Source organism: Stegostoma tigrinum, chromosome 18 (genome assembly GCF_030684315.1).
Source record: "Stegostoma tigrinum isolate sSteTig4 chromosome 18, sSteTig4.hap1, whole genome shotgun sequence".
Taxonomy (NCBI): domain Eukaryota; kingdom Metazoa; phylum Chordata; class Chondrichthyes; order Orectolobiformes; family Stegostomatidae; genus Stegostoma; species Stegostoma tigrinum.
The window spans coordinates 23,033,288-23,059,555 of NC_081371.1; the positions used below are offsets into that span (position 1 = coordinate 23,033,288).

A 26,268-nucleotide genomic window follows, 5' to 3' on the forward strand; every position below is an offset into this window, starting at 1 on the left:
ATTTTTCCACTTTGTTTTGCTCCGTCAGAAGATTGGGATGATTTAAAGGGGGTCCCTTTCTCTAAGGCATTGGCTAGGTCATTAATCACTGAGACCTATGCACTGATCCTTGTGGCTTTCCACAGATTATACTCAGTAATCCCCAAAGTGACCTGTTTACTCTTTCTCCCTGTTTTCTGCCTGTTAATCAGTCCTCAATCCATACTGTTGTGTTATTCGAAATGTCATTAGCCCTTGTCACATGCAACAGTTTCTTGGGAGTTACTTGTCCAATCCATCAGAAAATCCGAACTTACTCGATTTATTCTTTGTACCTTATCAATGCTACTAGTTATGCCCTCAAAAAGCTTTAAAGTTTTGTCAAATATTATTTCTCCATCATAAATTCTTCTGAATTTATCTAACCATGTTGTGATTTTCTTTGTATTATATTCACATCTAATCTTATCATTAATGAAAAATTCTACAATTTTTCCTACGTTGATGTCAGGTTAATGGTCTTTAGCTCTCTGTTTTCTCTCTCCACTTCTTTTCTTGAACAATTGGGTCCTATCCACAGGGATGGTTCCAGACCATAGAGAGTTTTGAGAAATTAAAGATGTGTTCATGATGTTTGCAGCCACTTCTTTTATGACTTTGTGATGTAGGGCATCACATTCTGGTTTTTAGAACCAATTAATGTGACAGGACTTTTCCTTTAGTGATATTAAGTTTCTGGCTCTCGTTAGACTCTTGATTTCCCATAATTTCCAGTAAAATTTTTGAGGCGTCTGCCATTTCTTATTTCCCATTATAATTCTCATGTTTCTGTTTCTAAGGTCCCAAATATCTCTACATGTAAATTTCTTACAATCTGATTTTATATTTCATGCTAGTTTACTCTCATCTTCAATTTTCTCATCCTTTTAAGAATGTCTTGATTTATTCTTCGATTTTTTTTAAAAACCATCCCAATCCTTAGGTTTATCACTATTTCTGGGTGATGTTGTAAGCTTCTTCTGTTAATCTAACAACTTCTCAATTAGCCATGGTTGCATGACCTGTTCAGGGAGGTGGTGAAAGGATTAGGTGAAATAATTGAATGCAAATTGAGACTACTGGGCAGTGGTGACTACATTTATCACCTTACAATGTTTATCTCCTTAAAGGTTGCTATGGCAGTCAATTTTGCATGCCAGGAGGTCAATTTAGAAATCACCTCTTAATCAGCAGCTGAAAGCTGCTCAAAGGGGATCATATGCCCTTCTACTATTGAGCTGGTTGACGGATCAAATTAATTGCATTTCAGGATCAATTAGACTGAAAAGGCAGTCAATTTCGGATCCATGGCTGCATTTTCACAGGTACAGCATGTAATTACTGTAAGCAGCTCATCTGGGAGATTTTCAGGAAGCTGCCAAGAATTCATAAACAATTCCAACCCTGCCCTAGCTCCTGAGCTCATCCAAGCACCTTTTTGGCTGATTCTGCAAGACAAGAGATATTCTCTGAACTCTTTTTGTACACTGTACACTGTTGCTTCAAAATAAATATGTAATTAATTATAGATTGCATTCCAACAATTTTTTTTCACTAAATGTTACATAAATTTGCATGTTATCTAATGATATTATCCTGTGAACCCCAAGTCCTAAGCTGTGCCTTTAGGTGTATGCTTATCATAATTTCTACTGATAGTCCACCTCAGCCTTGCATTGATGCGGAGGCAGGTTGCTGCCTTTCTTGCTCCAGTACATGAGGTGGCCATATTTTAAATCCACTTGGTTTCTAAGCTTTGGGCAGCATGGTGGCTCAGTGGTTAGCATTGCAGTCTCACAGCGCCAGGGGCCCAGGTTCGATTCCAACTTCAGGCAACTGTCTGTGCAGAGTTTGCACATTCTCCCCCTGTCAGCATGGGTTTCCTCCAGGTTCTCCGGTTTCCTCCCACAGTCTAAAGATGTGCGGGCTAGGTGGATTGGCCATGCTAAATTGCCTGTAGTGTTCAGGGGTGTGTGGGTTGTAGGGGGATGGGTCCAGGTGGGATGCTCCAAAGGGCGGTGTGGACTTGTTGGGCCAATGGGCCTGTTTCCACACTGTAGGGAATCTAATTTAATTTAATCTAATCTAATTGACTGGAACTTGGCATATTTGGAGCCATTTGCTTCTGTGCCAGGGCCATTGCAGTCATCAGAAAACAATCCAGCTTTCCTGTCACCTTTGAGGCACTGAGGATGTATCTTCAGCTGTGGAACCCTGACAGGAGCTCCCATTGCCTAAAACCTGCCTTTCCTCACCCGTTTAAGGTTTCACATTCACTTATGTAGCCTCCTGAAGTGGTGTGCCCTTGGCATGGCAATGGAAAGATGTATGGCTAGCCCATCTCAGCCACTCCATCAGTTTATTGATTTCATGGATAAGGCTGGGGTCTGAATGCCTGTAACCTCTGTATCCACTTAGTTCTGTGTTCCATATATCTGTTCAGTGAGGATGTCAGTCTCTGAATCAATGTCATTATGTATTTACATGTCAGAAAAACTGAACCACTCACATCACAGATGGAATCCTCCATCATTGGCACGTGGGGCTTCACTGTGTCTGGAAACCCCAACCGATGTTCACACAATTGGTGCACCAGCTAGTCCCTCACTGCTTTGTTACTGACAACCTAGGTTCACCATCTGGATGGTGTTGAACAGCTGTGGAGATTTTTAAATTAACTTGTTCAGAGACATTGTGACATACCACTTGAGCAAGTGGGACTTGAGTCCAGGCCTCTGGAGTCAGAGATAAGGACACTACCACTATGTCACAAGCACCTTGGGCACCTCTACACTCCTCTGAAAGGGTTTGCTTAGAGCTATTACTGTTTTCATTATCTCCTCCTGTACATCTGTGACTTATACTCACCAGATTGTTCCATACATTTTACGTATGCAACAGAGCTCATTAGTATTGATGTATCTGCACAGCAATGAAAGAACATAGCCTCCAAATGCCAATTCATCCTGTGAGCTTTCCAGTGTCTCTTGTGCCTGAAATATTTCCCGGGTTTAAGATTCCCTCCACCTGATGGATACAGATCAAGTACACAAGAAAGTGATTGATTGGGTTTATTCATTCAAATAACAGTAAATGTTATCTGTCTGCTGATTCTTAATTACTGCCAAATGAACTGTCTGAAAATCAACTTTGAAAAGTCGCAATCCTTTTGATTTGAATTGTTGTTGGAAACTTCAAAAAAATGTAGTTTTTGTTTATTTTTCTCTATCTCTCTCTCTCTGTCTCCATTCCAATTCTATTTTGCTTTATTTAACATTCAGCTCCTAATTTAGGATTGAAGTAAACATTATTAATTCATACAGACTGTACACTGCTCAGTAATAATGTTTCTATCATTGATAAACAAGATGCATAATTGCTTGTCTTGATTCCCTATAGTGGATGCTGCACTGATACAGTTTTCTAACTGTAATAAGTACTGTTGTATAAGATATTGTTATGAAGAATTAAGGTTAAAGTTGCAATAAGCCTCACCAAGTTGATAATGTCATACAATCTTTAAATGGAGAATCAGGTAGCCTTGCATAACATCCTGATGGTGTTAGAGTTTGCATACCTAACTCCTGATTGACCTAATTCTGCCTAACTAACAATGTTACTTGTAACTATAACTATCAGGCAATAAACTAAATCTTATTATGTAAAACAATGGCCTCATCTTATTAAGACTCAACTGTGATAGACAGTGATCCATCTACTACCATTGAAAATTAGATAGGCTCTTAGACTCAGAATTATAAGGAAAACTGACCTTATGCGAATTTCCGTTAACCATTAGTTTGAATTTTTATTACAGTACCCCAGCATGGACTGTTTAAGCCAATTTTGTTCATTTAAGCTTAAAAGAATAGAAAGGAGGGCTAGTGGCAGCAATATATCTAAAGCAACTCCAGAGCTCATTTCTGAAGAAGGGTCTAGGCCCGAAACATCAGCTTACCTGCTTCTCTGATGCTGCTTGGCCTCCTGTGTTCATCCAGCTCCACATCTTGCTATCCCGGAGCTCAGTATGACAAGTTCCTGCCCAAACCTTTACAGCATGTTTGTGGGCATATGTATGTCTATTGAATGTTCATTCACTACCTCAAAATCTAAGCCATTGTAACTAGAAATTTTTAAAATCTTGTTTTGTTCATTAGCGATCTTTAGGTAAGTGATCAGAAAATATTGTTAACGTATCAGTAGCACAGTTCTTCATACAAGCTTTGTGAGCTGACCCTTGTTTTGATAACTACACTAAGTGCTCATCTAATCTCTATATCTCCAGTTTGGAGTTTAAAACCTACAAAAAAATTGGATAGCTATCCACCTGTGAGAGGTTTTGTCTATATTACTTCATTACCAATGCTGCCAGAAAACAGCAACTTTATTTCATAAGAAGGCAAAATATTCTAGCCTCAAAATTCATTATTGTTCAAAAGACATTACTCATTGCAATAGTCAGGGTATTAAAACCAGTGTACAATAAAGTCAGTTAATTCTGTTTGCTCTTTCATTGCAGGCATTGCCATATGTTGCTCTTCTAATAGTTATGCTGTTCTTCATCTATGCTGTGATTGGCATGCAAGTAAGTGACCTTGTACTAAGTATACATCAGGTTTATTCAGCATCAAATCATATATAGTGTGAGAAGAAACCAAGGGTAACATAACATACAGACTGATCACTGCCTTTGTTATGGTTAATTTTTGACATATATGGAACTGATTATTTGGTTGTATCCAATATAGATATATATAATATGTACATGAATAATACGGAATTAATAAATAGCTGCTAGCCTGAGGAAGCTCACACAGCACTGGCTACTAGGTGCAAGAAGACATATCTTGCTCCATTATGACAAACTGTAGCCTCCCACAACAAGCATTATTCGATTACATATATGACATACATCAGTCAGAACAAATTATGCTCATACTTTGCCTGGAACTTGAGAACTATCAACAAATCTTGGACGTGTTATTACTGGAAGAACCAGTAAATCCCTATTCCCACCTCTCATCATGAATGCTAACAGATCCATGAGTAACATGACATCAGGTAACTATGGATTTCTCTCCATCTAATTTCCAAAACCCAAGCAAAAGATGATACATCAATCCAGTCATCTATAATGTTCCTACTGTAAACACAGTCATACAGGAAAACTTGCTTGTTTCCTCCCCTGAGCACCAGGTATTCAAATACACAATTTCTTCAAAAATGCACCAGCAGTATTTTTGAGAATTTAATCTAAATATGCAATAATTTGCAAAAAGATAACAATTTGACATAATAAATTGCCTCATAGTACTTACCAGAAACATTATCAGTCATGATTTGATATTGAACCACGGAAGGAAGTATTAGGAAAGAAAAACCAAATGTTTGGTCAAAAGATTGGGTTTTGAGGAGAGAGAGAGTCAGAGAGAGAGACAGAGAGAGAGATGGACAACTTTAGAAAAGGATTTCCAAAATTTAGGGCTGAGACAGCTAAAGGCACAGTTACCACGATGATCAATGAATACAGAGGCCAGAAGTGGAGAAAACCAGAATTCTCTTAGATCTGAAGAAGGTGGCAGAGAGTCAGGAAGGTGAGGCCATGGAGAGAGTTGAATATGGTGATAAGAATTTCAGCTTGATGAATTACTAATCCAGAGCTAATATAGGTCAGTGAACATGGGTGGTGGTGTGTGAATGAAATGTTGGTGCAAGTAAGGATATGAGCAACAGAAATTTGAGTCAATTTAGGTTTATGGCTAGTTTAAAGATATAAAGGCTGCCAGAGCAGAATTAGAATGGCCATGTTTGAAGATAATAAGATCATGAGTAAGGATCTAAACAGCACATGGATTAAGGCAGAAACCAGAGCTATGCAGAGGTAAGGAGCAGGCTTGGTAATGGAGACAATATCAGAAGCTCATCTTTTATCAGATAGAAAGCCAAAGGTGCAAATATTCTGTTTCAACTCTGACACTAGCCATTTGATGATCAGAAACATATATTGTGATATGGAATTTGTGACAGGAGCCAAAGATGATAGCATCGGTTTCTGAATACATAATTGTAGGAAATCAATACTAACATCAGGCTAGCAGGGTGACAAATAGAACCATAGAAAAGTTACAACACATAAAAGGTAATTTAATGAATCATGTCTACAACAACTAAATAAACAGCTGCCAATTTGCATCCCACTTTTCAGTATGTTGTGACCTGCAAGACTGCTGATTGTGCTTCAAGTGCAGATTCTGGTTCCTTTTGAATGAGTTGTGGGTTTCTGCATCAATTTCCAAACTGGACAGTAAATTCCAGGCATCTATGACTGTTTTATTGAAAGTTTTCATTATGCCCCATCTAACCCTGTCCACTAGGGTAAACAGAACTTCCCTGTCCATTCTATTCTAGTCCCTTCTTCTTTTGTACACCTCAATTAAGTTACCTTTCACCCTCCTCTGTACCATGGAAAATGACACTCAGCTATCCTATCATTCTTGAGAGCTGCAATTTTCAAGCCCTAGCAACATTATTTTAAATCTCCTCTGGACTCTCTTTCTCAGGCAGTTATGTCTTCCTTTGCATTTAGTGACCAGAACTGCACACAGAAATCCAGCTAAGGTCTAAGCAGTGTCTTTACAGTTCCAGCATATGTTGTGCTTGTTTAATCAACACCATTTCTGCTAAAGAAAAACATACCATAGGCCTTCTTTACCACCTCATCCACTTGTTCTACCACATTCAGGGGCTTGCGGTCATACACTCCAATGATCTTCATTTCCCATTATCCGCTCCAATTTATAGTCATAGTGTAATAGAGATGTATAGCACAAAAAAAGGCCGTTTGGCTCATTGCGTCCATACCAGTCAAAAGCAGTCAATTAACTGCTCTAATCCAATTTTTCAGCCCTTGCCCAATATCTTTGTATGTCTTGGTATCACAAGTACACATATAAATACTTCTTAAATGTTATGAAGGTTGCTACATCTATGACCCATACCAGTAGTACGTTCCAATTCCCACTATCTTCTGGGTGATAAAATTGTCTCCTCTAAAACATCTGACTTTTACCTTAAGTCTACCATTCCCAATCATTGATTCCCCCATCAAGGGGACGCGTTTCTTCCTGCCCACTTAATCTTTGTCCCTTATAGTTTTATAAATCTCAGTTATGTGCTTTGTCAACCTCCTATATTCTAAGGAAATCAATGCCAGTCTATCCAATCTTTGTTTATAACTGAAACTCTCCAAGCCAGGCAACATGCTGGTAAATCTCCTTTGCACCCATTCCAAATCCCTCCTATAATGAGGATTCCAGAATTGCACATTATCTCTAGCTGTGGCTTAACCAACGTTTTATACAGTTCCAGCATAACCTCCCTGCTCTTAAATGTTATGCCTCAACTAATAAAGGAAAGTATAGAAGATGCTTTCTCAACAACTTTATTTGTTTAACCCGATACTTCAGGAATCAGTGTACACGCACACTGAGGTCCTTCTGATCTTCAGTGCTTGTCAGGATCCTACAGTTCAACATGTATTCCTTTGCATCATTTGTCCTGCCCAAGTATATCACTTTACATTTATCTGGATTGAATTTCAGTTGTCACTGATCAGCCCATCTGACCACTAAGGGAACAAGTTTCTTCCTGTCCACCCAATCTATGTCCCTCATAATTTTATACAGCTCAATCATCTTCTTTGAATCATAATTACAATGTGTTCCATTGCTTTATTTGGCGTCTCCAAAGGCATAACCTCAAACATCCATAATTACATTCTTCTTGCCACTTTTCCACCCTTTGAACTAAAGCATTGCTATCATCCTGGTGGTACAGCCATCCTCTTCACGATCTGGCCAATTTTTGTGTCATCTGCAAACTTCCCAGTCGTGCCTCCTACATTTAAGTCTAAACCATTAAAATATATCACAAAGAGTAAGGAACTCAACACTAAGCCCTGTGGAACACTATAGAAGCCACTTTCCATTCAGAACAACATCCATTGACCATTATCCTGTGTTTCCTGTTACTAAACCAATATTGGGTCCAACTTGCCACAATCTCCTATGGATTTTAACTTTTTTTGACCAGTTTCGTACATGGGGCCTTTTCAAATAACTTATTAAAATCCAAGTAGATAGCATCCAAGGCATTATCTTCATCAATCCCCCATTGTCACTTCCTCAAATAAATGCATTTGCCATGATACAACCCTGGCTCAGTAAATCCAGGATATCATGTTTTCCCTTAAAACCACACTTTTCATTCTTCAATGGACACTGGTTCAACCTGACTAGCCTTTTTTCATAAGACGATAGCTTCATCATAGGAATCAGCCAATGTTCTCAACACCGCTTTTAATGGAATTAAGTAAATTAGGAAATCTAAATGTCTCATAAATAAGGATATTATCTCAGTTAGCTGGATGGCTGGTTTGCCTTGAGGAGTGGCACGTGGGTTCAGTTCCCATATGGCTAAAGTTACCATGACTTTTTGAATCTTCCTTCTCACCGAGGTGTGGTGACCCTAATGAGAGAACAACCCTCCTGTCTGGTAGACTATGGTGACTTCATCTTTATCATTTAAATAATATCTTGCTTTTTATTCTTCCCACCAAAATAGGCAAGTTCACATTTTCTCATGTTATACTCCATTCCAATTTTTTTTACTTTAATCTATCAATATCTCTTTGCAGACTCTTTATGTCCTGTTTACAACTTAATCTAAATATTTATAGGACTGATTTAGAATCCCACTCTAACGTTTCATAATTCCAATGCCATAAGAGACTCATTACAATTGCCCTTTTATGGGTCTACCTACGTCACGAGGCCTGGTGGTAGAGAATATAGTTGATCTCGTTTACTGTCATACCATTGTTTTACATTCAAATAAGTAAATCATTATCTTAACAAACTGAGAATTTGAGAAAGTAAGTATTGATTTACATGATTTTGATCTGCTATAGTGTTCACATTGAGGCGTCAAGAAGGACAGCAGAATACTGCAGATGCTGGGAATCTCATGTAAATGCAGAAAATATTAGAAACATTCAGAAAGTCAGGCAACATTTGTAGAAATAAATGTAATTATTAAAGCAAACAAAGTGTCATCAGCCTGAAATATCGGGAAAAGTTTTCTGCTCGCTATGATGGTGAGGTTTGAGGTGGGTAGATAAATGGGTGTGATGGTTACGTATCTGAATCTTTGTCATCTTTCCAACACTGCCAGAAATACATTCTGGATGGCAAGCCTATGTCAACCTCCCTGCCAACTGAGATGATTAAGTGGCCAGTTAATGACTGTTTAAAGACATTAAATCACCACCACTGATATTAACTCAGATGCAGATTGGCCTGTTGGCATGTGGTATCCATGGGAGCTAAAACTATGTAGGAGTAGGGATGTCCCTCAATCAGAGAAACTCAGCATCTGATCAAATGACTGGACATCAGGTGAGGGGACCCTACTGAGAGCCACCCCTTCCCTTGGTGTTGATTCCACTCGGCCCTCTCCCTGTTACCCCATTTTGCACCCATTTTCCCAAAATGCCACATTGTGACCTCATCTGCTCAATCTTCCTTGGTTCCAATGACTGCCTTTGAGCAGCAGCCACACCTCCCCAATGATGCTGTTGAGCACAACTGCCAACCTCTTATCAATAAGCAGCTCTCAGTACATGAAACCTAGAGTGGGAAATTGCTGAAGCCCATGCAACTAATTTTCAATCACCCCTGATTTAGGGGTGATGCAAAAAAAAGGGTGTGAAGCTAGTCCCAGCAATTAAAAGGCAGTCAATTTAACTTTGGTAGAAACAATTATTCAGAATAGAATTAATAGTCATATGTAAATGTGTAGATTTATTCAAAAGAACCGGTATGGATTGTGTGGAGAGAAAGATGTATCTAACTGATTTGCTGGAACTTTTTGATAAGGCAACAGAGATGATTGATAAGAGGAAGACTGTGAATGTGGTGTATGTTCATTTTCAAAAGGTGTACAATATAGTGTCACACAGCAGACATGTGAGGAAAGCTACAAGTCATGGAATAAAGGGGACATTGACTGAGGGATAGGAAACTGAGTATTGGTTAATCGATATTTTTTGGGCTGGATGAAGATTTGTAGTGGGCACTTCGGGTTGAAATTTGGAACCTTTCTTTTTCCTGATGCTTAAATATAAACAAGTTAGGTCGTAATTGCAGGGGAAGTATCTAAAGTCTGCAGAAACTTCAGAAAATTGTAAAAAACGAGGAAGACAATTTAGGCCTTCAAAAGGACATTACCACATGGGAGATGTGGATAGATAGGTGGCACATGAAGTTCAATCCTAAGAAGTGTAAGGTGATAGACTTGGGTGCAAAGAGCATGGAGAGATGGTAAAATTAGATGGTACTGTTTTATAGAATGCAGCAGCAGAGACTTCGGTTTGGATATGTATAAGTCACTAAAGATGGTGGTATGTGTAGAGAGAGCTGTTAATAAGGCATATATTATTCTTGGCTTCATAAGTAGAGCCATAGAATATAATAGCAGAGATGTTATGATAAATTTACATAAGACACTGGTCAAATCTCAAATGGAGTATTGAGTACACTTCTGGATGCCACACTATAGAAAGGATGTGAATGCATTGGAGAAAATGTCTCCAGGAATGAGATACTTCAGACATGAGCAAAGATTCGAGAAGTTGGGACTATTTTTCTCAGAGAGAAGAAGGCTAAGAGGATATTTGATAGAAGCATTCGAAACAATAAATAGGGATAGGCTGTCCTTACATAGATTATGTAACAGAGGGCACAGTTTTATAGCGTTTTGCAAAAGAAGCAAATGTGAGGTGAGGAAAAAACTTTTTCCCATTGAAAGAAGTTAGGGTATGGAATGCACTGCCTGCCAATATTCAATTGAGGCATCCAAAAGAGCATTGGATAGTTAGTTGAGGTCAAGAAATGGCAACATATTATCCAGAAAGCCAGTGCAGACATGATGGGCCAAATAGCCTACTCCTGACTCATAACAATTCTGTGAATACTCTGTCCCAGTGTCTTGATTCTAGGGGAATGCCTTGCCACTACTTGATTGGCTTGCGCTTTGGCTAATCAGGTAGCAAAAACAGGGACCCATACTTCCTCTGATTATTTCAAGTTTTGAAAATCCTTTGCAAGTCATATGGAAGATAATTTTGCACAGGATTAAAATGTCAACCCAGATGCAGTTCAGGAACAATATGAATGCTGGAGCAGTCAGTAGTCCTGGGTAGTTTCCTCCACATCTTTGTGTCATCAGCAATTTTAGTATGCATACATTCCAGCCATTGATATAGATTGTACATCAAATAGCCTCTCCAATGTAGCCACAATGATCACATGGAGGCCACCTCCATTAAGCTTGCAGCTTCCACATGCAATTCTGTCAATTCCACTGCAGGGAAAATGCCAACAGGCACTTTAAACTACTCATAATTTGATTTTTAATTATTTAAATTGACTGCCCACCTCTGTGGTACAGGTAGCCGTATCGTTTTTCACCCTGTCTGCCCTGGGAAAGAGAAATGCTCCCTTCTATTTTCATAGCATCTCATATACATGCCCACCATCACAGGGATGGGAAAATTCAACACTATATTTCTGGATGGAGATACAGAGGAGCAAGATACAATATCATAAATAAAGTAGATCAATATAATTTTGATTGTTTCATTATTGTAGGTGTTTGGTAAGATTGCCATGATTGATGGGACTCAAATCAACAGGAACAACAATTTTCAAACCTTCCCACAGGCTGTTCTGTTGCTCTTCAGGTTTGTAATGCACTTATATTTCTAAAATTGTCACTCAACGTTCTATATCTAATAACACACAAGTGGGTGTGTTAATGTTATTATTGCTTTACTTCCAGGTTTTGTGGAACATTTCTCCTGTAGCTATAAGTGGAAACCCTGGAGTGTAGTTCTATCAGATTATTTCCCTCATTTGGGGGCACTCTTGACATTTGCAATGTGCAAGTACAATACAATAGGTGAAAAATACGGACTAGACATTACCACTGCAGATCCAATAATCTGGAGGATGCTATATGGTAAAGATTATATTATTACCCTCCACTGCAACAGATATTCTTTTTTTCCTTTCTTGGAGTTGTGTCTCCTTTCCTTGGTGTTCTTGGAATGTGGATATTGCTGGCTGGATTAGTACTTATTACCCATGCCTAGTTGCCCTGGGAAAGATTTTGGTGAGCTGCCATGTTGAACCACTGCAGTACATGGAGCCTATGTGGAGCTATTAGAAGGGGAGTTTCAGAATTTTGACCCAGTGTCAGTGAAATAGTATTGATATACTTCCAAATTGGGATGTTGTGTGGTTTGGGGAGGAGCTTACAGGTGGTGATGGTTGCATGCATCTTCTACCCTTGTTCTTCTAGATGGTAAAGATCATGGATTTGAAAAGTGCTGCTGAAGAAGTCTTGGTGAATTGTTGCAGTGCTTTTTATAGATGGCACATCAGTGTTGTATGAAATGAATGTTGAAGGTGTTAGTTGGGGTGCCAGTCGAATAGGTTGTTTTACCCCGATGATGTCAAGTTTCTTTAATGCTGTTGGAGCTGCATTCTTCCATGCAAGAGAAAAGTATTCCGTCACACTCTTGATTTGTGCCTTATAGATGGTGGGTACAATGTTGGGAGTCAACAGGTGAATTACTTGACTCAGAACTCCTAGCTTCTGAAGTGCCGTAATGTTTATATTGTTTATCCAGTTTCATTTTCAATCAATGTTGACAGCAGTGGATTCGGTAATGGTAATGCAATTGAATGTCAACAGATGATGGTTAGACTTTTGCTTGTTGGATATGGTCATTATCTGACACTTATCAGCCCAAACCCAGATATTGTCCAGGTCTTGCTACCTATGGACTTGGACTTCTTTGTTTATCTGAAGAATTGCAAAAGGTGCTGAACGTGTGCAATCATTGACAAATATATCCACATGTGACCTTATGATGGAAAGAGGGCAATTAATGATGCAGCTGAAGATGGTTGTACCCAGGGTATCAATGTGAAGAATGTCTGCCATGATGTACTAGAATTGAAATGAATGACTTTAAATAGTCACAACCATCCTCCTTTCTGCTAAATATGACTGCAACTAGTGATAAGCTTTCCCCTGTTTCTGATTGACTTCAGTTTTCATATACAGTTTCTTACACTGCTTGAGTTCAACAGGCTGCACAATCTCTGTAGCCAAAAGGGTAGGTAAGGGACCTGCTGCAAGCTTAATGAAGTACACAAGAGTAAGTGAGCAATTAATATCCTGCTGATTTCCAAATTCTTCCCAGTTGAGAAACAGTTAGCTGCCTGTGGACCTTTCTCCACCTCTGCCATTCGATGCTTGACTGTTTTATTTTCTATATACTTGCTGAGGCTTCTTTTCCAGACGATTATAGGCATACACAGATGATGATCAATCTTGAAACTTTGAGCAGGGTATACAGTTAAGGGACTAAATTGATCTAAATATTTTTAGTTCTGTTTTAGGATCTAGTTGCCAGGCCTGTCAGAATGCAGTGACCACAGGAGCAAAATCCATGCAGCTATCTATTACCTGTATTGGTGGGAATGCTCCTTAGTTAAAGGCACTGAGTGCTTGATCAAGTGATTGGACATAAGAAAAGGGGAACCCAATAAATGCCACAACCTGTTCTTGTTGCTGATTCTACTGTACACTTCTCCTGCAATCCCAATCAATCCCAGCTCCTCAACAGTCTTCAGCTACTGCACATTTCTAGGATTCCAATGTCAGTCCTGCAGGCAGCAGCCATACCTTTCCTGGGTGATGTTGAGCATAACAGCTGTCAGTCATTGAAAGTTTGGCAGCCTCAGAAGGTGAAATGGCCACCCCATGGATCTTGATTTGAGGAAAAGGCCAGTTGGTGATCTCATCTATGACTGATTGATTGGCTTGACATTAAACTAACCTTCCAAAAATAGGTGGCACAAGTTCTTCAATGACTCTCCCACCAACAGGCAAGACCCCTCCATCTCAGAAAGACTACCTGTCTTGTTGAATATTTTAAGGTTTTAAAAATCTCTTACAAGTCATATAGACAGCAAATTTTGCATAGGGCCTAAATGGCAACTCAGATGCTGTCCATAAGGTCTATAAGAACCCTGGAAAAGTTAGGAGACCATGTTTTCTTTGCTAAATTACAATGAAGGTGATAAGCATGATGAAGTTAGTAGTCCAGTTTTATTACTTACCTGCAAACACCTCAATACATGTTTGGGCAGCAGCTGATTGCCACTGTAGGCATTCCCAACAGTAGTCAGAAAAGCTCAAATCCTATAAAATTTGAAGGCTATATCGACTCTTGCAGTGCTTCGCCAGATTTACTTTTGTTAGCAGAGATCATGCTTAAAGAGTGAGCACAGTTTAATTACAGTTTCCTGTGTTACACCTCACTGGATCAGCATGCTGGAAATCAAGCCCCACTATTCCCAGAGTTAAGAATTTTATATAAGAAAACATAATTCCCCAAATTACTGTAAATTAGAGCCTGGCTATCAGAAAGCATAGAGCAAGTTTCTGTACTTAACAAAAATTACTATTTATTACAAATAAAAACATTCTAGCTATAGATAAACAATTTGAGCCTTCAGCATACCGCTTTACTAATTAAAAGTCTCACCCCTTATAAATTCCCCTTATACATACATACATCAGGTTTTTACAGTTACTTTGACTACATTGTGGCTGCTAAGCAGCTCATCTGCTGATATGGATTTTGTCGTCTGAACTGAACCTGCTTCTGGCTTCTGGTCTCTTTCTTTCTGGGTCGTAAAAGTTTAACTGAGGAAACACTTCAGCAGTTGTCTCACCAAGAAGTTCATCTAGTCACTTAGTTTAAGTCACATGATTCTTGAAGATTCTGTTTTACTGAACTCTCTCAAAAAGTTTTCTGATCCTTTGAAGTAAACCATCACCTTTGCAGAATGATAAATCAAAAATCCTTTATCTCTACTTTAGAAGTCAAATTTCTAAATAATACTATATATCTTTAAGGCATTCCCCCAAAGAAAAAGATTAAAATGGTATCTTTGAGAGGCATTTTTACGTGTATTAAAATTTCTTATGGTTCTCAATGTTTTAATTTGGAAGTAATAATATTTCATGTTAAACATGCTCAGATTTTGAAAACATATATTCTGCACAAGTTTATGTTCATCAAGACAACTGTTCTTTACAATATTTACTCCTGACAAAGTGTACAATTTGATAATGCTTCTCTCTGGCACATGAATTCTTTTTAAATTGTATACTTAGAGCTTTAAATTGTAATGAAAGAGTCTTATATTTTAATCATGGAATCATTCAAGGAAGGTTAAATGATTATGATATGTAAAAATAACAGTCTCTGCTATACTGTCGACTATGTAAGTTTCAAAATATATAGCCAGCACAAGACTACAAATTTTTTTAGAAAATTTACTGACTTCATCCCATAATAACATTGAAACAACAATGATGTTGCTGGCATCAACAATCAGTTTAAATGACTGAGAATCATTCAGTGCCATTAACACCAGTATAGGTTTCAAGGTGTAAAATGCAGCCTGACATAAGAACAAGGAGCAGGAGTAGGCCATCTGGCCCCTGGAGCCTGCCCCACAACTTAATAAGATCATGGCTGATCTTCCTGAGACACAGCTCCGCTTACCCTCCCACTCACCATAACCCTTAATTCCTTTACTGTTCAAAAATTTATCTAGCCTTGCCTTAAAAACATTCAGCGAGGTGGCTTCAACCACTTCACTGGGCAGGGAATTCCACAGATTCACAACCCTTTGGGTGAAGAAGTTCCTCCTGACCTCAGTCCTACATCTGCTTTCCTTTATTTTGAGGCGATGCCCTCTAGTCCTAGTTTCACCTGCCAGCGGAAATAACCTCCCTGCCTCCACCTTATCTATTCCCTTCACAATCTTATATGTTTCTATAAGATCTCCCCTCATTCTTCTGAATTCCAATGAGTATAATCCCAGTCTACTCAGTCTCTCCTCATAATCCAATCCTCTCAACTTCCTCTGTTTACTTGAATTGCTTGCTTTTCTTTGACAAACATTGAAGGAACCACTGCAGTATGAAATTCAGAACAAACTTCCAATGAAATCCATTTATTCCAATGTGCCACAAAACTTTATGTTTTGACTTAGACATAAGAAATTCAAAAGTAGACCTTATTTTGCTTCACTAGGTGCTAGTTGGTCTTGTCTCACCTTCTGTTGGGCTCGTTGGCCCAAATTAATTAATTTTACTCGCAAATTCCCTTTTAGGTAAGTTGTGAGGAAATTAGCACTTTGTAACTGATCGAGCATTTAATTCAAATGTTGTAAATAATCTTCCCAGGTTTGACAGAACACAACCAAGCCATTTATGAATATAATACAGCTGCATAATCCTTTGATTACCTTGTAAGAAATGAAAAGATCTGGTTTATCTTTATTCTAAAAGACATGACTTTGCATTGATAAAGTTCATTTGGTGTCACAAAAGCTTATTTTTTTTTGGCAGTATCAGTCCCCAGAAGTTGCCAATGTCCTTTGGGTAACGCAAATGTTGTAACAAAACATGCTTGTCCAGTTTATTCAATACAGTTCTCCAATTGTGCAATCAGAGAAAAATCTATCTTTGTTGTGGTCCACATGGTTTTAGCACCATAACAATAGTTAACTCCAGCTACTATGTCTCAGTTTAATGCTGTGGAGATGCTGATGTTGGACTGAGGTGGACGAAGTCAGAAATCACATGACACCAGATTATAGTCCAACAGGTTTATTTGAAATCACAAGCTTTCGGAGCTAGGCCCCTTTGTAATTTCAAATAAACCTGTTGGACTATAACCTCGTATCGTGTGACTTCTGACTCAGTTTATCGATGTCAATGTCCTTCGTATACTTGATTCCTTCCCTCACCTTGGCCTTTTTTTTGGATTGAATTATGCAAGCATATTTTTGCAAGATTAGACCATCCTTTAAATTAAAATTGCATATAGCCAAAGATGCTTCACACGCCTATTACACAAATCAATTTCTGAGTCTGTAGCATAAGAACATAAGAAATAGGAGCAGGTGAAGGCCATTTGCCCTCCAATTCAACAAGATAATGGCTAATTTGCCTAGGCCTTGACTCTACTTGTGTGCCAGATCGGCATACACATCAATTCCTGCTATTTCAAAAAAAATTATCAACCCCCTTTTTAAAATATTTAAAATCTAAACTAATTTATTAGAAGGAATAGAGGCATCTAGGAAGGTGTGCATGTTTCTGCCCTTCCTGTCAGACTTTGATTTTCATTTACCTCTTCACTACCATTCACCTCAGCTCCATCAATTTTTTTTTGTGAAACTTCTCTTCAAGTAAAGCCTCTTCACACACATTCCTTCCAACTAATTAGCTTAAAATCCTCTCAACAACTCTAGTTATATGATTTGCTAGGGCACTGGTCCCAGCATGGTTCAAATGAATTCTGTCCCAAGGAATAGCTCTCTCTTTGCACAGTCCTGGTGCCAGTGCACCATGATTCATAACTGCTTTCTCTACACCAGTCTTTCAGCCATGCATTTATCTCTCTAATCGTATTTATCCTATACCACTTTGCATTTGGATCAGGTAATAAATCACAGATTAATCCCTTTGTGGTTCTGCTTTTCAGTTTAATCTTGAGCTGCTCATAATACCTCAACTCTTTCCCAGTCGGGGGGCCTAAGCTTTTTAGTACCTACGTGAACCATGACAACTGAATCCTTCCACACCCACGCCAAGTCCCTCTCCAGCACAGAACAGATTTTGGGAAATACAGTCTTTGGGCGCTCTGTTTTTGCTGCAGAGAACACATCTGTTCCCTGACCTACGCTATCTCTATTAGATCTATATTTCTCTTTTTACTCCCCATTTGAATGGTGCTCTGGACCAAAGAACTGTAGTCAGTTTATTAATCCTCATCCATATTGAGAGCAAGAGCCCTGTACTTGTTTAACAAGGGCACTGGCTGAGGTTCTTCAAAAGTTAAATTCTTGATTTCCTTACTTGTCTCATTCATAGTTGCACTCTCCTGTCTTTGACCATAGGCCAAATTTTATGGAATTAATCTAAGAGTTGTGACTGCCTTGTGCTTTTTATGCAATTACTGCCTCCACGCTCTTTCAAGCTGTTTCAAAAGTAAAAACTCCTCCTCTCTCTCGCTTGGTCTGCTTCACAATGATTCTGATGGCTGCAAAATCCTCCCATTCTACTTCACAATAATGCTTACCTTCTGCAGATACTTCCCATCTCTCCTAGTCACATTTTTAAGTTATTTTACCTGTTTTTTGGGAGATAACATAATATTTCTTGTAATTTTTAAGCATCTCCATATTACCCAATCTGATCACTCATGGATGAACTTTACAATTTTCAATTTATTGTAAATTTTCCAATCATTCTGTCATTTTGATTTGGCTTTCTATTTCTTTTGCCGCTGCAAATATTCTTCTTCTGATTATCCTCCCTGGCATAGTATCACTTTTGACAGATTAACATGACATACTTGCTAATTTTTCCTGCCGTCTGCAGAACATATCCTTAATCCACATAATTTAAATTATTTTTGATTTGCTAAAATATAATGAACCATTCTTTTAATGGTGCTGCAGAGCTAGGTAACAGTACTAATACTTTGACAAATTTTGGCTATCTTGGTTGCTGTAATTTTCGTTGTTCATTGAGCAACTTCCAGTTTTTTTTTGTCCAACTGGTATGCTTAGGTTAGTTTCTTTCAGAAAATTGCACTAAGTTTGGAAGTGTGGTCGCTGAGCTTTGATTTAGAAACTTTTATTTAATTAATTTCAGATATATCTCCTCTGATGCCGCTTGGCCTGCTGTGTTCATCCAGCTTCACACCGTGTTATCTCAGAATCTCCAGCATCGGAAGTTTCTACTATCTCTGTATCAATTGAGAATGAGCCTGGCTGCAGACAGGGATCATTTTATTGTGGGGCTTTGGTTATATTTGGAAAGACATGGTGGTTCTGAGAAGAACCTTTGGCTTCCGATACTTGGATTTCCAACTTTTTATTTCTTGGCTGGTGATTTCTTCACTAACTGTTTCCTGTCTGGTGGTTTCTTCATTTTCTTTACCACTTTCCCCAGGCTTCCTTTTTAGCAATTTTGAACTTTTTTTTCGACCTACCATCTGGTACTGAACCTCGTCTGGCACTGGAGTTTCTTACGCCGCCAGCCAAAACTTTCTTTATCGTAACTAGGGATATCTTCTTATGATCATTGCAACGTGACACAACCTTATTGCTGTTTTAGAATCTAGGCGAGAGCTGCAAATGCCAAGAGTTGCCAGTGGCATCTGTGTAAGTGGCCATCTGTATGTATTCAGCAGGAGGCAACACTTTTTTCCTGTTTTTTTTCTCGTAATTCCTTATTAACTGACATTTTCCCAGCCACCATCAGTTCTGAGGAAGGGTCACTGGACCCGAAGCGTTAACTCTGTTTTTTCCTTCATAGATGCTGCCAGGCCTGCTAAGCTTTTTCAGCAACTTTGTTTTTGTAACAATTTTTCCCAGCTTCTTACTATTCATAGCACACGCTCCAATATCAGTCAACTGGACTGAATCTGCGGACTTGTTATGGGTATCACTAATTGCAAACAGTAACAAGGAAATTCCTTTATTCAATCAATCTAACATTCTTGACAATAAGGTCTAACCATGGTCTTTAAAGTTTTATGCTATCTTTCCAAGCTTGAGTTTGTGAATGACAATCTAAAAACATAATTGTTTTATTTTCAAATAATTCCTTATTTCTTTGAACAGCTGTGCCAGAAAATCTGAACTTTGATCTGTTGGATAATTCACAACTAGTAAAAATTGAGCTAACTTCTCCACTATAATGTTTTGGCATAATTTTTTACCAAAGACAATACTTCAGGAAATCTAGATTGAAATATCCATAATTTTTAGAATATACTGATTCTCACTCTTGGGTTTTGGTAGAGTTAGACAGAACCTGTTATGACAATGTTAAACAGCTCTTTTGAAAGCTGGCTTCAACATTGAAGGAGCAGGTTTAATTAAGCACTCAGGCTTGCCCACTATCTGATGAGTATCTGAGATGTCTCAGCTTCCTGTGATTGCACATCATGTTCATACACATCCCCAATCATTCCCATCTTTTTCAAAACCACACCCCCTCTCCCATGTCCCCAATGAGGCATCCATCCTCTCCAGTTTCCCAACCCACCACACCCTCCTCCCTCCCCAAGATGTTCTATCTCCCTCCTTCTAATATCAATCCTTTAGGCCTCCAGTCTTTAACCTTGCTACAGTAGCCTCAAACCACACCCATACCAATATAGGGTTGATCCCTCTGTGGAATCAGCCTGCCCACCCTCAGGGATTGATATCCATTCCTGTGCTATAATTAGAATTATTCCTGCAGACTATTCTCTGCCCATCTGAAAACCAACCATATCGATCATGCCACCTTACAAGCAAGGAACCCAACTTGTAGGTTTACCACATTGTATTGTCGAAACTCACACCTATCCACACTCAGAGGTCAAAAAGTCAAAATTTCAACTAAAGATGCAATCGAATATATATATGATATCGTTGACGTGATTCCTCATCCAATGAACTAATTTGAGAAAGGAATAGGAAGGAAACAAAGTCTCAGTGAGGCCACTCCTGCATTTGATAATATCCTTTTTATTAGTGATGAACATCCACTGGCTCAGAATCCTAGCGACAGGTTGCATGCTTAACCTCTGGTCCAAATTAGGATGAGGGTAAACAAAGTAAAAATTAGAAGTATAGGTACAGATTTTCCAGTCTTCACATGGTCAGAGACTGGATATATTCCCAGTAATATATACTGTTATCCCTCTGATGTCCCAATGCAGTGATAGTAGTTGCCTGGAACGTTTAAAATTGCTTTTGCAATCATCCTGCTCCTGGACCCCTCCAAAGATAGTCTCCAACTCTGAGCAAGAATCAGAGTTCCAACTCACTTGCCTGGATAGTTAGATAGATAGACACCATGTCTAACTACTGGACAGTTATACTACTGACACTTCTGACAATTTAGCCCATCTAGCCCCTTTGACTCCTCAACTACTCCCAACACTCTGACTGCCCCATCCAATCTAACTACTCCTGACCATGTAGTTAGAGTACATGGTCTCCTAACCATGGACCATGGTGCTGTATCTTCCTGGCCCTCTGGTTTCCTCCTGAACTTCAACTGCACTCCCAATCTGACTATCTCCCACCACCTGACTACCCCTGATACAATCTATCCTCTTATCCGTCTACCTGTCACCCTACCTGCTAACTCATACACCTGCCACCAGACTCCTTAACCCACCTGCCATCTATACATTATTATCACTCACATTCAACCCTGCTCCCCAATCATCTTTATCCCAAGAATGAATCAAATTAACCTTCTCTGAACTGTTTTGGAAGTAACTGTGACTCTCCTTTTATTTAAAATAATGAGGCCAAAACTGTACTTAACGCTGCAGATGTGGTATTACTAATAGCCTTTGCAACTGCGGTTAACTTCACTACTCATATATTCCAATCCCCCTGCAATACATTATGACAATTCATTCACTTTCCTAATCAATTGCTATACCAGCATAGCTTCATGTGCTCTCTGTGCCAGGACATGCAGATCAGAACACGAAGGCTTGCAATCCTTATCATTTAGACAATATACTGCTTTTCTATTCTTCCTGTAAAAATGGACTTGTTCACATTTACCAATATTAAAACTCCATCTGACAGTTTCCTTTCTACTCACATAACCTGTTTAAAGTTCACAGTATTCCAGGTATTTTTCTAAGTCCAATATAGTTTTAGCAAGACTTTGCTGTTTTTATGTTCAATTCCTTTCGAAATAAAGGCCAACAGTCCTTTGCCTTCCCTATTACCTTTTGAACTTGTATGCTAGCTCTGTGTGATACATGCTTGAGAATGCCCAAATCCCTTTCTGCTGCAGCTTACTGCACTACCGACCTTTACCACATTGTATGTTTATTCCTTTCAATTTGTTACTCTTCTTAACATGTTTGGTGAACCATAGTCAATTTATCCCCTTCCTAGAATCCTCTTTCCTCTCTGGGATATATCTTTGCTGTGAGCCATGACCTATTTTCTTGAACATTTGCTATTGTTCTTCAGTTGTCTCTTCTGCTAAAATCTTATGTAATGAGTCTGACTTACATTTAACCCAGTTGTTTTTGACTCACATTACTCACTGTCAAAGTGAATACTAAATTCTTTTATATTATGGTGGCTGTTCCCTGGGGGAACTTTTACTCAGATTATTTATTAAAACGACTAGATCCAAAACAGTCTGATACATGGTTGGATCTATAACATTTTTCTTGAAGACTGTCCCAAATACAAATTATGAATTCCTCTTCATGACTATCATTGGCAATTTGATTTTTCTAGTATATATGGTGATTAAAGTCATCCATGATTAATGCTTTGCCTTTTTTACATGCCCATAATTTCTAGATTTATTCTCTGTCCCACATAATGCCTACTTTTAGGGAGTTTCCCACCAGTTCTTCTTCCCTTTGTTATTTATTACCTCCACCTATATGGAGTCTACATCTTCCAATCCAAGACCATTTCTTGTTTTCATACTTACTCCATTTCATAGTAACAAAGCTACCCACCAACCTCTCCTTGCCATCAATCTTTTCAAAATCTCCTTGTCCCATTACCATAAAGCATGGGAGCAGAACTAAGCCCAATGGCTGATCTGTTTCTCAACCCTTTTCTGCTGCATTCTTCTCATAACATTTCATCCCTTTATTAATCAAGAACCTATTTACCTCTGTCTTAAAGACACTCAATGACTTGGCCTCCATACCTTCTGTGGTCATGAGTTCCACAGATTCACCCAACTGGCTGAAGAAATTCCTCCTCATGTCCATGTCTACTCTATTCAGGTCGGTCAATCCTCTATAAAGTTTAAATGAGATCCCACCTCCCCCCCCCCCCCCCCCCAACCGCCGCCGCCGCCATCATCCTTCTAAACTCCACTGATTACAGACCCAGAGTCCTCAACTGCTCCTCATAATACAAGCCTTTCATCTCCAGGATCATTTTCGTAAATGTACCCTGGCACCCCTCCAAGATCAGCACATCCTTAGATATGGGACCGAAAACGTCTCACCATATTCCAAATAAAGTCTGACTAGAACATTATACAATTTCAGCAATATGTCTCTGCCCTTGTATTCTGGCCCTCTCAAAATATATGCCTCCATAGTGCATACAAGATTATACCCGTTAACCTCTATCTGTATCATTAATTCATTGATTTTTGTTCCAAATACCATTTAAATGAAGAGCTATTACTTTTGTCTTTTTACCATTTATTTCCCCGTTTGACCCTATTTGCTGCTTTTCTGTACCTGTTCCCTTCCGGTCCCATTCTGGGTATCATCAAAATAGCTGATAGTTTGATGTCCTCTCCCCGGGCTTGGTTATTCAATTATTCAGGATGTTGGTCCCAGCATGGTTCAAGTGAAGCCCATCCCACCAGAATACCTCCCTCTATCCCAGTACTGGTGCCAGCAAAGTTCTGTCTAAGCTGCGTACATGGTCACTCCAAGATAACAAAGTGTGAAGCTGGATGAACACAGCAGGCCAAGCAGCATCTCAGGAGCACAAAAGCTGACGTTTCAGGCCTAGACCCTTCATCAGAGAGAGGGATGGGGAGAGGGTTCTGGAATAAATAGGGAGAGAGGGGGAGGCGGACCGAAGATGGAGAGAAAAGAAGACAGGTGGAGAGGAGAGCATAGGTGGGGAGGTAGGGATGGGATAGGTCAGTCCAGGGAAGACGGACAGGTCAAGGAGGCGGGATCAGGTTAGTAGGTAGGAAATGGAGGTGTGGCTTGAGGTGGGAGGAAGGGATGGGTGAGAGGAAGAACAGGTTAGGGAAGCGGAGACAGGCTGGGCTGGTTTTAGGATGCAGTGGGGGGAGGGGACGAGCTGGGCTGGTTTTGGGATGCAGTGGGGAAAGGGGAGATTTTGAAGCTTGTGAAGTCCACATTGATACCATTGGGCTGCACGGTTCCCAAGCGGAATATGAGTTGTTGTTCCTGCAACCTTCGGGTGGCATCATTGTGGCACTGCAGGAGGCCCATGATGGACATGTCGTCTGAGGAATGGGAGGGGGAGTTAAAATGGTCCGCGACTGGGAGGTGTAGTTGTTTATTGCGAACTGAGCGGAGGTGTTCTGCAAAGTGGCCCCCAAGCATCCACTTGGTTTCCCCAATGTAGAGGAAGCCACACCGGGTACAATGGATACAGTATACCACATTGGCAGATGTGCAGGTGAACATCTGCTTAATATGGAAAGTCATCTTGGGGCCTGGGATGGGGGTGAGGGAGGAGGTGTGGGGGCAAGTGTAGCACTTCCTACGGTTGCAGGGGAAGGTGCCAGGTGTGGTGCGGTTGGAGGGGAGTGTGGAGCAGACAAGGGAGTCACGGAGAGAGTGGTCTGTCCGGAAGGCAGACAAGGGTGGGGATGGAAAAATGGCTTGGGTGGTGGGGTCAGATTGTAGATGGCAGAAGTGTCAGAGGATGATGCGTTGTATCCGGAGGTTGGTGGGGTGGTATGTGAGAACGAGGGGGATCCTCTTGGGGCGGCTGTGGCGGGGGCGGAGTGTGAGGGATGTGTTGCGGGAAATGCAGCAGACACGGTCAAGGGTGTTCTCAACCTACTACCTCATCCCGCCTCCTTGACCTGTCTGTCTTCCCTGGACTGACCTATCCCATCCCTACCTCCCCACCTATACTCTCCTCTCCACCTATCTTCTTTTCTCTCCATCTTCGGTCCGCCTCCCCCTCTCTCCCTATTTATTCCAGTTCCCTATCACCATCCCCCTCTCTGATGAAGGGTCTAGGCCCGAAACGTCAGCTTTTGTGCTCCTGCGATGCTGCTTGGCCTGCTGTGTTCGTCCAGCTTCTCACTTTGTTATCTTGGATTCTCCAGCATCTGCAGTTCCCATTATCACTGATACATAGTCACTCCAACCTTCCACACAAAGTGATAGGCATGTAAATGCAAATCACAATGTGAAGATGCGCTACATTGGTGCTGCCTCATGCTCCCGCAAGGAGCTCGAGCAGTTCATCAACTTCACCAACACCTTCCATCCTGTCCTCAAATTCACATGGACCATTTCTGACATCTCCCTCTCCGTCTCCATCTCGAGAAACCAACTCACCACTGACATCCATTTCAAATGTTGGTCTGGGGCGAACAAAGTCAGATGTCACATGACACCAGTTTATAGCCCGACAGGTTTATTTGAAACCACAAGCTTTCGGAGCGCTGTTCCTTCAACAGGATCTGGAAGGATTGTTTGGGGCCTTAGACGCAGATGAGAGGGGAGGTGTAGGGGCCGGTGTTGCACCTCTCACAGTTGCAGGGAAAGGAACTGGGTGTGGTGGAGAAATTGGTAGGGAGTGTACAGCTGACGAGGGAGTCGCAGAATAAATGATCACTGTGGAAAGCGGGCGGTTGGGCAAGGAAATATATTTTTGGAAGTGAGGTCTGATTGTAGGTGGCGGAAACGGAGAATGATGCATTGGATTCAGAGGTTGGTGGGGTGGTATGTGAGGACTAGCGGGACTCTTTCCTTGTTGTTGGGGGTGGGTCTTTGAGGGCAGAAGTGCAGGAAATGGAGGAGAGGTGGTTGAGGGCATCCTTCATTACAGAGGGGGAGAAATTCCAATACCTAAAGTAGGACGATATCTAGGATGCCCTGGAGTAAAAGACTTCATCCTGGAACCACGTACGACAGAGGCAGAGAAATTGAGAGTATGTGATAGCAATTTTATCAGATGGTGGGTGAGAGGAGGTGGCATCATGGTAGTTAAGGGAGTCAGTGGGTTGATGACTACATTGGTGCTGCCTTGTGCTCCCGCAAGGAGCTCAAGCAGTTCATCAACTTCACCAACACCTTCCATCCTGTCCTCAAATTCACATGGACCATTTCTGACATCTCCCTTTCTGTCTCCATCTCTAGGAACCGACTCACCACTGACATCCATTTCAAACCCACTGACTCCCAAAACTACCAAACACAGATTCGAGGACCAGTTCACAGAGTATCTGCACTCTGCACGCACCAAACAACCCGACCTTTCAGTTGCCATCTATTTTAATTCCCCCTCACAC

The 26,268-nt window shown here is 40.2% G+C and overlaps 1 protein-coding gene across 16 annotated transcripts in view; it reads left to right on the forward strand.

The window, feature by feature from the left end:
• The window catches only part of LOC125460699 (voltage-dependent L-type calcium channel subunit alpha-1C-like), an 814,036-nt gene that overhangs the window by 692,168 nt on the left and 95,600 nt on the right, over positions 1–26,268 (forward strand). For all 16 annotated transcript variants that reach the window (XM_048548420.2, XM_048548421.2, XM_048548422.2 and 13 more), the window contains 2 exons: positions 4,538–4,603; positions 11,727–11,818. In XM_048548420.2, coding sequence (XP_048404377.1) covers positions 4,538–4,603; positions 11,727–11,818 — 158 coding nt within the window. The remainder of the gene's footprint in view (positions 1–4,537; positions 4,604–11,726; positions 11,819–26,268) is intronic.